Source organism: Brienomyrus brachyistius, chromosome 15, assembly GCF_023856365.1.
Source record: "Brienomyrus brachyistius isolate T26 chromosome 15, BBRACH_0.4, whole genome shotgun sequence".
NCBI classification, from domain to species: Eukaryota; Metazoa; Chordata; class Actinopteri; order Osteoglossiformes; family Mormyridae; genus Brienomyrus; species Brienomyrus brachyistius.
Window position 1 is genome coordinate 10,997,847 of NC_064547.1, and position 13,930 is coordinate 11,011,776.

Genomic DNA, 13,930 nt, shown 5'->3' on the forward strand with positions numbered 1-13,930 from the left:
AAAATAGTAATCCTTAAAGTAACTTCAATCTGATTATTTTAGACTGTAGTTTAATTACAAGTGCAGTGGAACCCGCTTATAGTGATCACGTCTGTGTGGGTGAAATTGATTACTATATGCAGATGGTCATCATATCCAATATTTTTTTCTTTTTCATGTCTCAGGCAGATTGCCATCTAATTGACGTGTGTATATTTATTACATAAATATAAGGTAATAAAATGAGCAGAGTCAATATTTACTTAATTTTACTGATGGTTTCAAAATACAGTACAGCTGTTTCAAATGCTTTGCAAATGACAGTACTGTATAAATTACTGAACTGTGTATAATTCAAATATAGTAAAATGCAATACAGTACTGCACATAATATTAAATTCCATGCAATTTTATTTATACAGTGCATTTTCACATTACATTATCTCAAAGCCATTATTGTATTTTCACTGCCGCATCTGAGTAAAATAGATGAGTCTATATTTGTCATTGAGAGAAAATGACTTTCTTTTTCCCGCTAGGTTTTCTGTGCACGCAGAAGTAGCCTCGGGTAGCTAGTCAGAAGCCTACAGGGTAATTACCGAAAGGCAATGTAGGGTGATCAAAGTAAAGTAAAACTTTTTTTTTTTTTTTTTTTTTTTAAAAAAAGCGTCCCTAAAAGCTGTGGAACATAACTGGACTGGTCTGGGTTTGGGGGGGGGGGGGTAATATTATATGCTTTCATGGGGTCCAAAATCTCTAGTGGCACCCTTGCCTCTCACTGGGAAAAATTCTGTGTTTTTTTCTTTTTTTTTTTTTTTAAAGCTACTATCGTCCAACTTTGCAGCCTTGCAACAGCTTGATTTGCATGTTATATGAGTATGCAGTTTGTTTGCATAGAGCCTTTATGGTTATTTCTGGGCTGTACGGTTATTTGTGGGCTGGTCAGCATTTCAAGCTTGTGCACATATGCACATTTACAGGATAGATCTGGCATTTCCAAGGGGACCTGTGTAAGTCTGATAAATCTGATTTTTTTTTAGTGGATTTTTTTCCTGAAAAATGCCACCGTCATTATCCTCTTCACAAAAGGTGATCCTGCAGAGAGGAGGAGTTTCGGCCATTGACCTGATGGTAGGGATGTGCCAATATAAATTTCCCGGGACGGAAATTTAGAAAAACGGACAGCTGACCTCGTCATCATCCTCTTCCTCTTCATCATCCGATTCAGGTCCATCTTCAGATGCTTCCCCTTGTACAGACACCGTCAGATAAGGCCGCAGTTATTTTTTGAAAATAAAACATAAACTTAATGAAAACAGGATAGCTAAGCTGTCAGCAGCACAGGGTCGCAATGTGTCCCTTGTGGTGCCACACAGGGTTTCAAGCCTCACCTGAATTGAGCTGCTTGATGATGAACTCTATCTGCCGGCTCAGCTCAGGATTTCCCTCCTTAGCGTAGCAGCGCAGTATCTCTTCCAGGCTCTGAGGAAACGAGGAGCGAGAGTGAAGGACAGGCCGTGTGCTGGCAGACCCTCACTGAGAAGAGGTGCCCTGGCTCACCATCTCCCTGGCTTTGGCCCTCACAGCAGGGATGCCCAGGATGCTGTACAGAGCGCCATTCACGTACGGCCGGATCTGCAGTCACACACGGCAGCGATTGGGAATGCCCACAAGGCAATAAAAAGAAAAACAAGGCACCACAAACTATGACAGGAAGACAGCAATTCCCTAGTGGCAGCAGCAGACGAGGTAACTAACGGACAAACTTGCATGAATGAAAAACCACAAAAACGGCGCTGATACTCGACGCGCCATGTGCACGGCATGGCTTCCTGGCGTGGTTCACCTCATCGTTTTCGTGTCCCAGGAGATCTGTGAGGATCCTCAGTACTTGGTCAGCTCTCTCGGCACACTTCCTCCTGCCTGTGGAGAGTGTGATTGTGGGGGGGAGAATTAGGAGAAAAAGGGACTATGGTGGGGCATCCAGGGACAAATGCCAGCCAGAGAGCTTACCTTGGCTTCGTAAGCAGAGGTTCATGAGCAGGGCCACGGAGTACTCCAGAGTATAGTCTGACAGACTGTCCGGCTCCTGCAGCTCATCCACCAGCCAGGAGATCAGCCCGTGCTCGATCATGGCCGACTGCTGAGGCCTCCTGCAGCCACACACAGACGCCGTGGTGGGTGTATGCTCACGGAGCACCGGGCAAACGTATCCCAGTTGGAGGCAGTCCTGTTTTGTTTAGAAGGCCCCATTACTGAAGAGGGGGACAATCTTTCCCTCCCATGTGGGCCTCTTCTTATGAGGAAGACCATTTTGCACGCCATATTTAAGGTACCAGTCTATACTAACCCATATAAAAATATTCTCTCCATTTCTGAATAATTATAGACGTCCAAACTATAAAATAACGTACATGGAATTATGCAAAAAAAATGAAACAAAAAAATTAACTTTTTGGGGTGGGGAATAGCCTGGGTTGGGACTCAGGAGGTTGCTGGTTCAAATACCGTGGTCGGCAGAGCCATCCCACCATTGGGCCCTTAATCCCAATTGCTCTAGGAACTGGCTGACCCTACTTTCTCCTCCACGTCAGTTTCATGAAGTGGCCCCCTGGGATGCTTCTCCAGCTGTCTTGAAGGAGGTCCCACATATGCTCAGCACTCATTGGCCACTTTTCCTTCACTCTCTGGTCAAACTCTTTCCATCTCTACAGTGTTTAGGTTAGGTGGCCAGGTCATGTGATGCGACACTATTGCTCTGTTTTGTAGGCAGCTTGGCTTCTCTATATCTTTGACTAGGACTGTATGTTTAGTTCATTAAGTGACATTTTTGCTCAAGGAGATATTTTTACCCATTCATACAGCTGAATTTTTCACTAGAGCAAATCTGGTTCAGCACCTCTCTCAGATCCGGCCTATCAGATTATAAATCCATGTCCTAATCACTATGAAAACCTGCAGTTCAGGAAGGTACCTGAGACTGAGCTTCTGCAAAGCACCTAGAACATTCTCCCTCGTCACTGAATCCTTCCTCTCAGTCTTCAAAGAACGTTCCAAAATTTTCATCAGGGAAGGGATGTCTGAGAGGTACATGCGTCCTGGCCAGAGGAAACAGGAGCAGGTGAGTTATCATCATCGACTTCATGAATCCAACCATCATAATGAAAAAAATAATTTCATGACCATCATCACAGAAAGATTAGCGAACAGTTGCAAAAAAAATATACGAATACAATTGCTGAAATAATTGCACTCTGTTTTGTCGGCGATTCTTCAAAAAACCTTAGACACTCACTAACTAATTCTAACAAATTATGTTCTTAAAAATATCATAAAAGAAATCAAATTTTAGAACTGGTTAGCGGGCAGCAATTGATGCGCAGGTGCCACTCTAAAATGACAAAACCACGATAAAAATGAAAGCGGGAGGCAGACCTTCAGAGAGGGAAGCAAAGGCGTTAAGCAGCCGTGCCGTGTACTGCCTGACAACCTCGTCGCTCGACTTCATCAGATGTAGGACACCTTTCTGCAAGGGAGAGGCACGCGTGTGGTTTGGGGCAGCACTCACAGCATTGAGTCTCGGTTTCATCTCGCTACCATATACGTGCAAACATCCTGTTACCACATATGTGCTAACATGCCTCACGCTTATTCTTTTAAATGCTGTTCTTAACTCTTGTGAAACTCAAACACTTCTTAATTCTGGTGTATACAAGAAGAACAAGGTGCACAAACAAACATACAAATAGCACCAAATACCACTTTAAAAAGGCGCATGCTGTTTATGAGAACCTCTCAAGTCAGGGACTTGGCATTGTTTAGCATGCAGGGATCAGACACCTCTTTATTGGACTATCCTTCCAGGAAGTTCCTCTTATTGCCTTATATTAGCCTCTCTAATCACTTTAACTAGGATCATGGACTCTGCTCTGGATATCTGAGCTTCAGTCATTCTGTGGTTTTTCCAAGCAGGCTTGCTGTTGTCCAGCTAAAAGCTGCAAATGTAACTAAGTGCTTCCTACAGCTGGAGGATGTCACACACAAGGCTGGATACAGTGACTCAGCTCTGACCGTACTGGCTTTGCACTTACCGGCACTACAGAAGCCTCAGCAATACAGAGGTGTATTAGTAGAGCTATACCTGGGTGATAATGTGCCGCGGAGCCGTACCGCGGTGCGCTGTACCTGGCCATTTGTGTGGCGATCCAGGAGATCGTTCGCAATAAAGGCCTGCAGCACCGTGTCCCTCTGCTCACCGGGAAGGGATCGAGTCAGCCTCTAAGAACCAAAGACGAGAAAAAAAAGATTACTTAACACTGGTGATGTGCAAATCCTACATGGCGTCATGCTCAGTTTGTACATGGCATGGCCAGTAATGACACAAAGAGCGACTATGATGCAATACATCAGTCAGGAGCTCTGGGTGCAAAGACACAATGGGGGAAAAAGTGCCGGCACCCCACCTGCCCTGCTCTTTCAGCTACGTGGTCGGTGGGGCAGCCCAACTCGCTGCCTGACAGGTGTCCAGGGGCGGCCTGGCTTTCCTTACCCATCGCAGCGCCTGCAGCAGCAGCGCTTTCAGCCTGTCCGTGCCGCCGCTCAGGTCCCTCTTCAGCCTTTCATAGTCCAGAGACGGTAGCAACGGCACATCTTTAGGCTTGCTAATTGCGAGAGGGCAAGGCTTAGAGGAAAGCGCAAAATGAGAATACAAAAAAAAAAAAGCATTTTCAAAGATTTATCTGGAAGTAACCAGTCGGCTGGGGCTGCAAGGGCCTCCTGAAGAATGGAAATGTAATGACCAATGTTGGTAAATAAAAATAAATGACAAAGAAATAAAAAAGACTGATCTCAGCTCCTTGACAACATGCAACAAAGTAAATGAAGACGTATCATACAATTAAAAATTAGTGAGAATATTAATATTCTTCTAACATTAATATTGCAATCAACATTCAGAAAACAAGTTACAACGATTTTCACGTTTGCATCTAAATTTGAGTCTGCTGCTTCTTAACATAACCAGTTCTTTAAATAATTCTGGCTCAGGCAATTACTGTTGCAGGAAACCCAGTGTTCAGCAGAAGAATGGCTCATTAAGCCGGTGCGTAGGTCTCACTCACGGAGGTGCAACGGATGCTCTCAGCAGGGATGAGGCCTGCAGAGAGAGAGAGAGAGAGAGACCATGGGTCACTGCAACATCTGCTCTTCCATGATGAGTGAGCTAATAAGCCCAACTTACAGAAAGCCAGATTAGGTTGAGGCTTTTCAAGTAAACATACACATTTTGGGTTAGGTGTGGTAAACTATGACGATTCCTTCATGCAATCCTGGGGTGCACATGTAGGTAGAAATGGCCATGCAGTACATTAGAGAGGGAACGCCCGGAAACGTGAGGGGTTAGTGTGAAATGTTGCTGATATTCACACAGTACCATGGCCTGTGACCCCTTGTAGCAGTCAATAATGTAATCATTTTCCCCCAATTTTAATGCAGTCAAAACTGGCCAATAATATGTTTTTGATTCTGAGATTTTATATTAAGAATAGAAAGAGTATGTTATTGGCAGTAATTATATTAATGGCAGTTATTACATTATTGGCTGCAACACCCTTGTTTATCAATGAGCACCGCACTTCTCTTCTTACGTTACTGTTACATATATTTTACTCTTCAGATGTCATTAAAAGACATCATCTGAAAAGGGACTAAGCATTTGCAACAAGATGTGAAACCTAATGGGATTCTGGAGAACAGCTGTTCAGCTGGGAAGGTTGCGAAGTGGGATTGTCCATAGAATTTAATTCACAAGTACAGACTGACCTATGTGATGCCCGTATAAGCCGTAGAAAATGAGAGCCATGCCATTTAACGTCCCAGGAGGCAGCCACACCTCCACCAGGGTTGGTTTCTTCAAAGAAGGACTTTTTACAACTCAGTTATCCCCTGCGTCAAACATCTGACACCTTGTGTCAGAAACATACCTCAGCATTCAAGCATGGCATGATGGGGTAGGAATGTGAAGTGGGTATGACGGTGTCAGAGAGGACATTTTGAGCTACTTCAGATTTTACAAACTACGTTAAAACTGGAAGGTCCCTTGGATAAATAGCTCTTGTTCTTGTGCTTTGACTGCTTGGTTTCCTTGATTAAAATACTCATCCAACTGTTTCACATTTACATTAGTGACACATTCAAGATTACGGAGTTTCAAATTGTGCTCCCTGACATTTTCTGCTTGCCCTAAAAGTGGGTGTTTGCCAGGACAACGTCATAGTATCTGTCTTAAGGTCAGAAGCTATCTAAAGCTCCTTAAGGAAACAATTAAAACTCAGGCTTTGGGATGGGATAGGAATTGTATGAGAAGGGGTAGTCCCTGATGCTACGCTACGCCAAGCTTTAAACAGGAAATAAGATGGCCATCTTTGTTGATAAGTAAGCGGCTCCTATAAAGTCATAATGCCGTGATAAGCTACTGCACTGGAGGTGGTACGGCATCCAGGAAGCGAACACAGTCTTCCCGGTGCTTTTCTTAATAAAGAGCCTTGCTTCCTGCTGCTTGGCTCCTTGTCAAGTCATTTCACCATTTTGAATGCACACACAGCTTAGTTAGCGAGCCAACAACAAAAATAGCCTAGGAAAAAAAAAAAATCACTGAATTTTCACTGAAAATTAAATAATCAAACTTGAAAACTCAATAACTCTATTTACAATATTTGCTAGTGAAAATGGCAAAAGATGACATATGAAACGATAAACTGCCACTCTGGACTCTCACCTCTGTGCTCCTGCATGTGACAGAATGAACGAATACTATGTGGCTGTCCCTTCTGACTGTATATGAAACTTGTCAGTCATGAGCCTTAACGTTATTGGTAATGTATCCTGTCTTAATGAACGTTTCCCCACAAACCATGCAGAGACGCCCTGCTTCCAGGTGGGTCCAAAATATCTGACTGCAAATCTAGTGTCGCGACTTTGAAAGTCTCGTACACTTCCAGTGAAGCACGGCGTGCAGGTGCACTCCTAAAACAAGCCATTGAAGCATATTGCGCAATAAGCTTTTGCTTATTTTCCATTTAGACAAAGCATACAAGAGCATTCCTTAGGCTTCAATGGCCACCTATGGGCTATTTTTATCCTGGCTTCAAAGGGAACATTAATGTACATGCTGTCAAATGAACTACTTCCTGTAGTTCAATTAGTAAAATAGATTGCACTTTTAATTGCAAAAAAAAAAACAAAACATTGATACATTGAGTAATTAAATTCTCTTGGCAATTTTATGGGGGAAGCTGAGCATCCCATGTAGTCTGAGAGCAATCGTTTGTAGACAGGTTTATGAATAACACAGCAAATGCCCTGAACAATTACAAATATAGTGACAGGTTGTCCAGGGTAGATCTGTACTTTTTTTAGTGTAAATGTTTGCTTGTCCAGGTATCACATCAAAGTGAATAAGATGTATACTTTTGGTTCGTTTAAGAAGTCTTAAGTACAGACAATAAAATATGTGCATAAATATTAAGTTATTCAATTAATTCCTATAGATTTGTGGGTATAAAAGGCGTGTTGGACGCCGTAATAAAACAAAGACAAGCATTGGAGGTGGAGACCTCCTCGAAAGACAAACAACAGGCTTAATTCCTTTGTTAATAAATTACCACCAAGGGCATTTGGCCTTGCATGGCTGAATAATGGTGCACATTCATTTCGCAATTATATTACACGACGCTGCCAAGTTATAAGGGTTGTAGTTTTATCATTGTCCAATACTGTGTCATGCTAGGGCAAATAAGAATTCTCTTCACTGCCGTGATTTGCTAATCTTATATGTCTTCAAGGTGTTGCAGCTGAGTGTTAGGTACCATTGACAATGCTTGCTCAAACTGAAATAGTGCGTCATAGAAATAAATGGATAAATTACATTAAAGAAATAATAATTAAAAAAAAACACCTAACCGCCACCTCAATAGGCTTATTAAGCACTATTTGACCACCTTGTATATTTCAGACAGTCATTGTAAACCCTCCAAAAACCAAGTGAGGCAGCTTATTTGTCATACAAAAAGGAGAAGTCCTTACACTCCTTTGTGGCCACTGCTGTACAAGATACCCAGAAAGTTACCTGCTTAGTTTAGGTGTATATTACAGATCCAAAAAAAAATAAATCTATATAACCATTTCAGTGTAAAGAGTCACAGTCACTGGGTACTTGAATGGCTGGTTGAAACAAAACCTTGGAATGGATTTTTACTTTCTGGACCGGGGAAATTTACAAACCCTCAATCCCTCTACATGGAAAAGGGACACTGCAGTCATAACTAGCTTCCAAACATGCTTAGTATTCTTAGTGCTATAGACTTCAGAGAGAAAATGGTCTAAAGTCGGAGAGGAACATTCCATACATGGCATTCTTGGAGATGTTTCACCAAAGGGTGGCTGTTGTCAGGCCTTACATGCTTGAGGATTACAGTTGTTAAAGCAAAACATCCCATTTGTATGCGTTGTAGTCAAGCAATTACATCATTTGACACTTCATAGGTCATAGAAGCAAAAAGCCACCCACTCCTATTTGTCTTAGCAGTAATTCAGTTTAAGCTGAGGACAGACAGTGCAGTGGAAACAATCTGGAAAGATACAACCTGTACAGCAATGCGGATGATGTTTTCACTACAAGCTCCTGAATAAGCTTTGAGAAGACAGGTCACTAACTAACCGAACTGGCAAAGATACTGCCATGCACAAAGACTATGAATTCATGCGAGCTCAGAAACAGGGCAGGCACTACTCACGGCCATCAGCAAATCATCTCACTGTGGAAGCCCAAGTATTTGAAAAAGTCCAGTGATAAGCAAGGCAGCGCACCAGCTGTCTCTATGGATTATATCAATCAGTAATTAATCTAGTAAGAAACAACCAACCATTGCAACGCGTATATTCACTCACACATACGATCAGTTTAGACACGTGTAGACTAGGAAAATGTATCCAGGACGGGTGACAGATTGTATGGTTGCTAGCATACAGGTAGCTGCATGGAATGCCAGCAACCCACAAGATTTACAGACATGCAGATAATTCTAGAAAGAGTTACTAGTTACAACCAACAAAAGGCCGGTTCCTTGGAGTTCTGCTTCCACAGAAGACTGCATCGCATTATGGCTGACTAACCTCAAGCTAGACTCCTCTAAAGTACAGGGGAGTTAAGCACTTTGGTCTTTGGTCAAGCACTGGTGCTTATAACAAGGGCCTGCCCTATGACAGCAGAGGCTCTGCCAGCACCAAGCCAGCTCTAGCCCATGCTGTCAAAAAGACCAGCGTTTCGTTCTTAGTGCCTATTAGAGAAGGAAAACCTTGGTAAGAAGAGTGATGCATGATAGAATGACACTTCATCCTAAACCTATGGGCTCCTAACTACTGAGATTTAATTTTAAAAGGAAAGCACCACTTTACGCGGGATAAACTACCATCTATACAGAGTTCTCTTGACTGGACTTAGGAAGGAACTACTGGTACCATCAACTAAACTCAACTGGCTTATATAATTCTACTTTGCATAAATGAAGGTTGTTCATGCTTTGGTATGTTTTACTTCTTTCTCTTACAGATGAGATTGTCCATTTCATAACAAATACCACAGGATTTAGTTAAGAACTGGGTGGGAATATTGGCGACTATCTGGCTCAACTCACACCTGCTTTGGTTGGTCCACTGCTTGCTAATAAATCTCCCAGGGAGTGTTTCCTGTGTGTAATGGCTTATACAGAACTGCAGATGTTCACTGTAGAGGTTTTATGTCCTGATAAGTAGAGGAAAAGTACAGAAATGAGTCATATGGGCTTTGAATGAGCCATATACTGCATTAAAACTGTGGCTTCTGACCCTACATCAGGCTGAGCACTATTCTGGAGATAAGAAGGCTTATGTTCCGTCTTTCTTGAAGGCCTGAGGCAGCGCTTCCTCGACAAACTTTACCTTCTGTAAAGCCACCTATGCTATAAGGAACTACTATGCCAATAAGAAATGACCTTGGGAACTGGGCTTTTTTTTTACGGAAATAATACATGGCTGGTTTGTATTAAATATGTATTCTCAGGCAAAATCAAATCTGAACAAATTCACAAAACTGAACGATGCTTCAAGTAAGAGGAAACGGGCAATTAAGATTGAAGTTCTGCTGTCTTAAGTGTAGTCATGCAAAACTACAACAGAATTAACTGAAATATATTGTGAATATTTAGGTTTTTACTAGGTAGACATGATTAATGCAATGGGAGCTAGAAGAAAGACAAGAATTCAAGACAAATGAACAAGGTTAGAGAAAGATGCGGGGTGGGAGGCAGAACAAAGCAGGGAAGGTGCAGGCAAGGCGAGGAAAAGGGGAGCAATTAAACTTAGGGACTTACATATCCATCATCATTGTCATAAGGGCTCATAGAGAAATATCCCTTCAGAGACAGACATTCACAAAGAGAAGCCATTGAAGATTACAGGTGACACAAAACAGGCATATACACCTACCATACGACAGACAGAGAGAGTGACCACATTACGCTTGGTGACCCGTCACGTACAACAGACTGCCTCTGATTTCATGTTGACACATGGTGTCATGTAAAACAGGGTAAGTTTTCACAAAACCGTCCTCCCTAACAGGGAGCCTCACCCATCAGAATTACAGATCCTTTGTCCAGTATACTTTTGGAAAGCACATTTCATAAGGCGATTAATCAATATATAGATACAGTTTCAATGTATAGTTTCAAAGTTAAATAGAATCTGGACACATTAGACTGAACTTTCAGTTTAGCCATTATTTAAAGGTTTTCAGGGCTTGTGATGCCTTTATACCTTCCTGCTTATAAACCACACAGGCACTTAAAGTATCTTCCTTAAGTTATGCTGATGACCAAGCAATATGGTTTAATAATTCATAACTTCTTTTGATGCTGAGCAAATCACATAATCACCCGCTGAATAATGCATTATTGCGATCGTTTGCAGCTTTTGTGAGCAGCATTGCTGCCTTGTGACAGTGAGCAGAGCCGTGTCACTCACAGTGCCGGGTCTGGTGAAATCCACGCTCTGCGCACTGCTCCGCCTCATCTGGCCACTGAAAAGTCGAACGCACACATTCTGCAGGTATTCCGGGGAGATCTGGAAAATAGCATACTCTGATATCTCCATCCGGGGAGTGGCGTGCATATACCAGAATGCTGGCAGTCAGATGTAATTACCATTTTCCCACTGACTGTGGCTTCCAGGGAGTCCACCAGCTCGGCGGTGACGCCAATGAGGTTGTGGTAGTCGGTCTGCATCTTGCCAAACTTCTTCATGTAGCTGGTCGCCCTTCTCTCTGCATCGGCCAGTTGCAGCTGCAGCTGTCGCAACCCCACTGCATGCAAAACTTATAGTGATGTAGCCGACACATGCATAAATATGCAGGCCAGACGTCAAAGAATTCTTGCAAAATCTAGTAATTTGTACTTCTTTGTCTTAAGATTTTTTCTTTTTAATGGGACAGAATTTTAAAATACTTCACATAAAAGTACTGTTTAGGCAACAATGATATTATATTCACTTATCATCATCTTGGACAGTACAGTGAACTTATCCCTGCTTGGAATCTTGTCACCGGGGCACATATGGAGCAGCTGCAGGGTTGTCAACTGGACATCACCATTTACAGATGTTTCGCTCCCACCCAGTGCATCTCCCGGTGGGGAGGGAAGTGGCCAACCGGGGATGTTTCCCTGCCACCACTTGCAGCTGCCTCTAATGGGGTGTTTACACCCCAGAAACAGTCCCTCCTCAACAGCCACAACCAGTAACAATATATGAATCCAAAAATTCTTAGTTAATAAGTACCTAAAGCTAAATAACTATTGATACTGAATTTCTGAAAAAGGCTTTGCTTAGTTGCTGTATTTACTGTAATATGTCAACAGCAGCTGTGGAGTGCGTGAGTGAGTAACGCACACCACGGCATGTTTGATGTCAAGCGGAAGATGGCAGAGATGTTACGCATTCCAGATATGCGCACGTCACCGTAATGAAACGACTCACCTTTGTTGTCCTTCCCGCCTTCCTTCTGAAATTCGATGTCAAAGAAACATGAAGAATTCCCAGAGTAAATATTAAGCAGGCCCCGACCACCAGGAACCGCAGTTGCGATTTCAACAGAACCCCGCATTATGACGTAAGCAGGTACATCTCAACCTGCTAACATCAAAAATGTATACCCACCCCCCCTATATAACATGGGTTAGAAAGTGTACAGTTTTCAAAGGCAGGATGGATAGCAGAAATGAAATATTTTGCTTTCTGCAGGGAGGCTGTTGGGTGGATGTGCGCTTACTAATCACCTGTTGAACAGAAAGGTGAAGAGAGGCCTTTTCAGGGCCTCCAAATAAGTGTCTAAGCAACAGCACAGGAGAGAAACTGCATTTCATTTCGTGTGGATCTAAGGCTATTATGTCCAATTAATTTTCTGTTTATTGATTTTTTTGGGGGAAGTAGCTTCTTTCTGTTAAATGGCTTTTTCTACCCTACTTTCACAGAAAGCGCTGGTGTGGAATAGCACTGCAATTAGATTTTAAACATTTGGCCTTTTCCCAAACCTAGCAAAAACCTGAATGGATCACCGGCTATTTGAAAGGATTTGAAACCTAGGCATCATAATAAGCTGGTGCATAATGATCACATCCTCCATAGAGAATAACGTACACTCACCTAGTGTCTGTTAATGAAAGTTATACAGAGGCTCACTGTGGCCAGAGGATACATACAAAGTAAGCAGCCTCGGAGTCCCGGAGGCTTTCAGGGTCACAGACAAAAACCTTTCTAGCTTTCTTTTCAGCTCTGGCATCCAGGACTCCTAAAAAGAATAAAATCAAGCTTCATTCTTACAGCTTCGACAGTATTTAATCAGCATTTACAATCATCTATATATTTATTTTTGCCTTACCACGCAGTACAAATTATTCAAATACAAATTATTAATTGTTGTACAAGGTCATACCATTCATTCTGAGATAACATGGAACTCTGCTTTTTCTGCGCTACTCGAGGCATAAAGAGATACCTGGAAGAGGCCTTTGAATGAGGGATGTGCCACTGGATTGGGCACAAAAGGCAGGGCATAAAAGGGCAGGAACTCAGTGGTCTGGCTTAGCGTCGCTCCTCTGGTCTCCAGGTAGTGCTTGAAGTGTGTGATCCGTTCCTCAAAGTTAACCCTGTCCTGTTAGAACCAACCGGCATCCATAGAGCTTAACAAACGTGCTTTCATTATAAAAACGCTGTGCATTATTTTCACAACTAGGATCCAATGGTGTAAATAAATCATCCACCCATCCATCCATCTTCCAAGCCACTTATCCTAATGGGTCACGGAGCCTATCCCGGAAGCAATGGGCACGAGGCAGGGAACAACCCAGGATGGGGGGCCAGCCCATCGCAGGGCACACTCACACATGCACACCTACGGGCAATTTAGCAACTCCAATTAGTCTCAGCATGTTTTTTTGGACTGTGCTGGGAAACCGGAGTACCCGGAGGAAACACCACGACGACATGGGGAGAACATGCAAACTCCACACACACATGTAACCCAGGCGGAGACTCGAACCCGGGTCCCAGAGGTGTGAGGCGAGAGTGCTAACCACTGCACCAGCATGCCACCCCGTAAATAAATCAATAGAACAATAATAACAACTTCAACTACACCATTATACGGCCCCCCGAGTGCTCTTAGTGTTGCGCACGTTATTTGAATAGTAGACTTATTAGTCTAAAATACATTACATAGTTCATGCTTCGATACTGCTTAAATTTTCATTATTAGCATTTACTGTAAGTTTAGCCCAGCTGCATTTACGTCTAGCTGACTCGTTGAAAGGTATACGCTTATGATGCATTATCGGCCTCGCTTGTATATCACTTTGGGCAAAAA

The 13,930-nt window shown here is 42.7% G+C and overlaps 1 protein-coding gene across 6 annotated transcripts in view; it reads right to left on the reverse strand.

Annotated features, from left to right (window-relative positions):
* LOC125708635 (lisH domain-containing protein ARMC9) overlaps nt 1–13,930 on the reverse strand; it is a 30,691-nt gene that overhangs the window by 12,895 nt on the left and 3,866 nt on the right. For 5 of the 6 annotated variants that reach the window (XM_048976316.1, XM_048976315.1, XM_048976319.1 and 2 more), the window contains 16 exons: nt 13,064–13,219; nt 12,764–12,856; nt 12,046–12,070; nt 11,217–11,374; nt 11,038–11,136; nt 10,386–10,427; nt 5,100–5,134; nt 4,529–4,640; nt 4,165–4,257; nt 3,415–3,505; nt 2,954–3,077; nt 1,993–2,132; nt 1,826–1,902; nt 1,540–1,614; nt 1,371–1,461; nt 1,170–1,228 (listed from right to left, as the gene is read on the reverse strand). In XM_048976316.1, coding sequence (XP_048832273.1) covers nt 1,170–1,228; nt 1,371–1,461; nt 1,540–1,614; nt 1,826–1,902; nt 1,993–2,132; nt 2,954–3,077; nt 3,415–3,505; nt 4,165–4,257; nt 4,529–4,640; nt 5,100–5,134; nt 10,386–10,427; nt 11,038–11,136; nt 11,217–11,374; nt 12,046–12,070; nt 12,764–12,856; nt 13,064–13,219 — 1,470 coding nt within the window. The remainder of the gene's footprint in view (nt 1–1,169; nt 1,229–1,370; nt 1,462–1,539; nt 1,615–1,825; nt 1,903–1,992; nt 2,133–2,953; nt 3,078–3,414; nt 3,506–4,164; nt 4,258–4,528; nt 4,641–5,099; nt 5,135–10,385; nt 10,428–11,037; nt 11,137–11,216; nt 11,375–12,045; nt 12,071–12,763; nt 12,857–13,063; nt 13,220–13,930) is intronic. The other variant, XM_048976317.1, reaches the window with a different exon arrangement.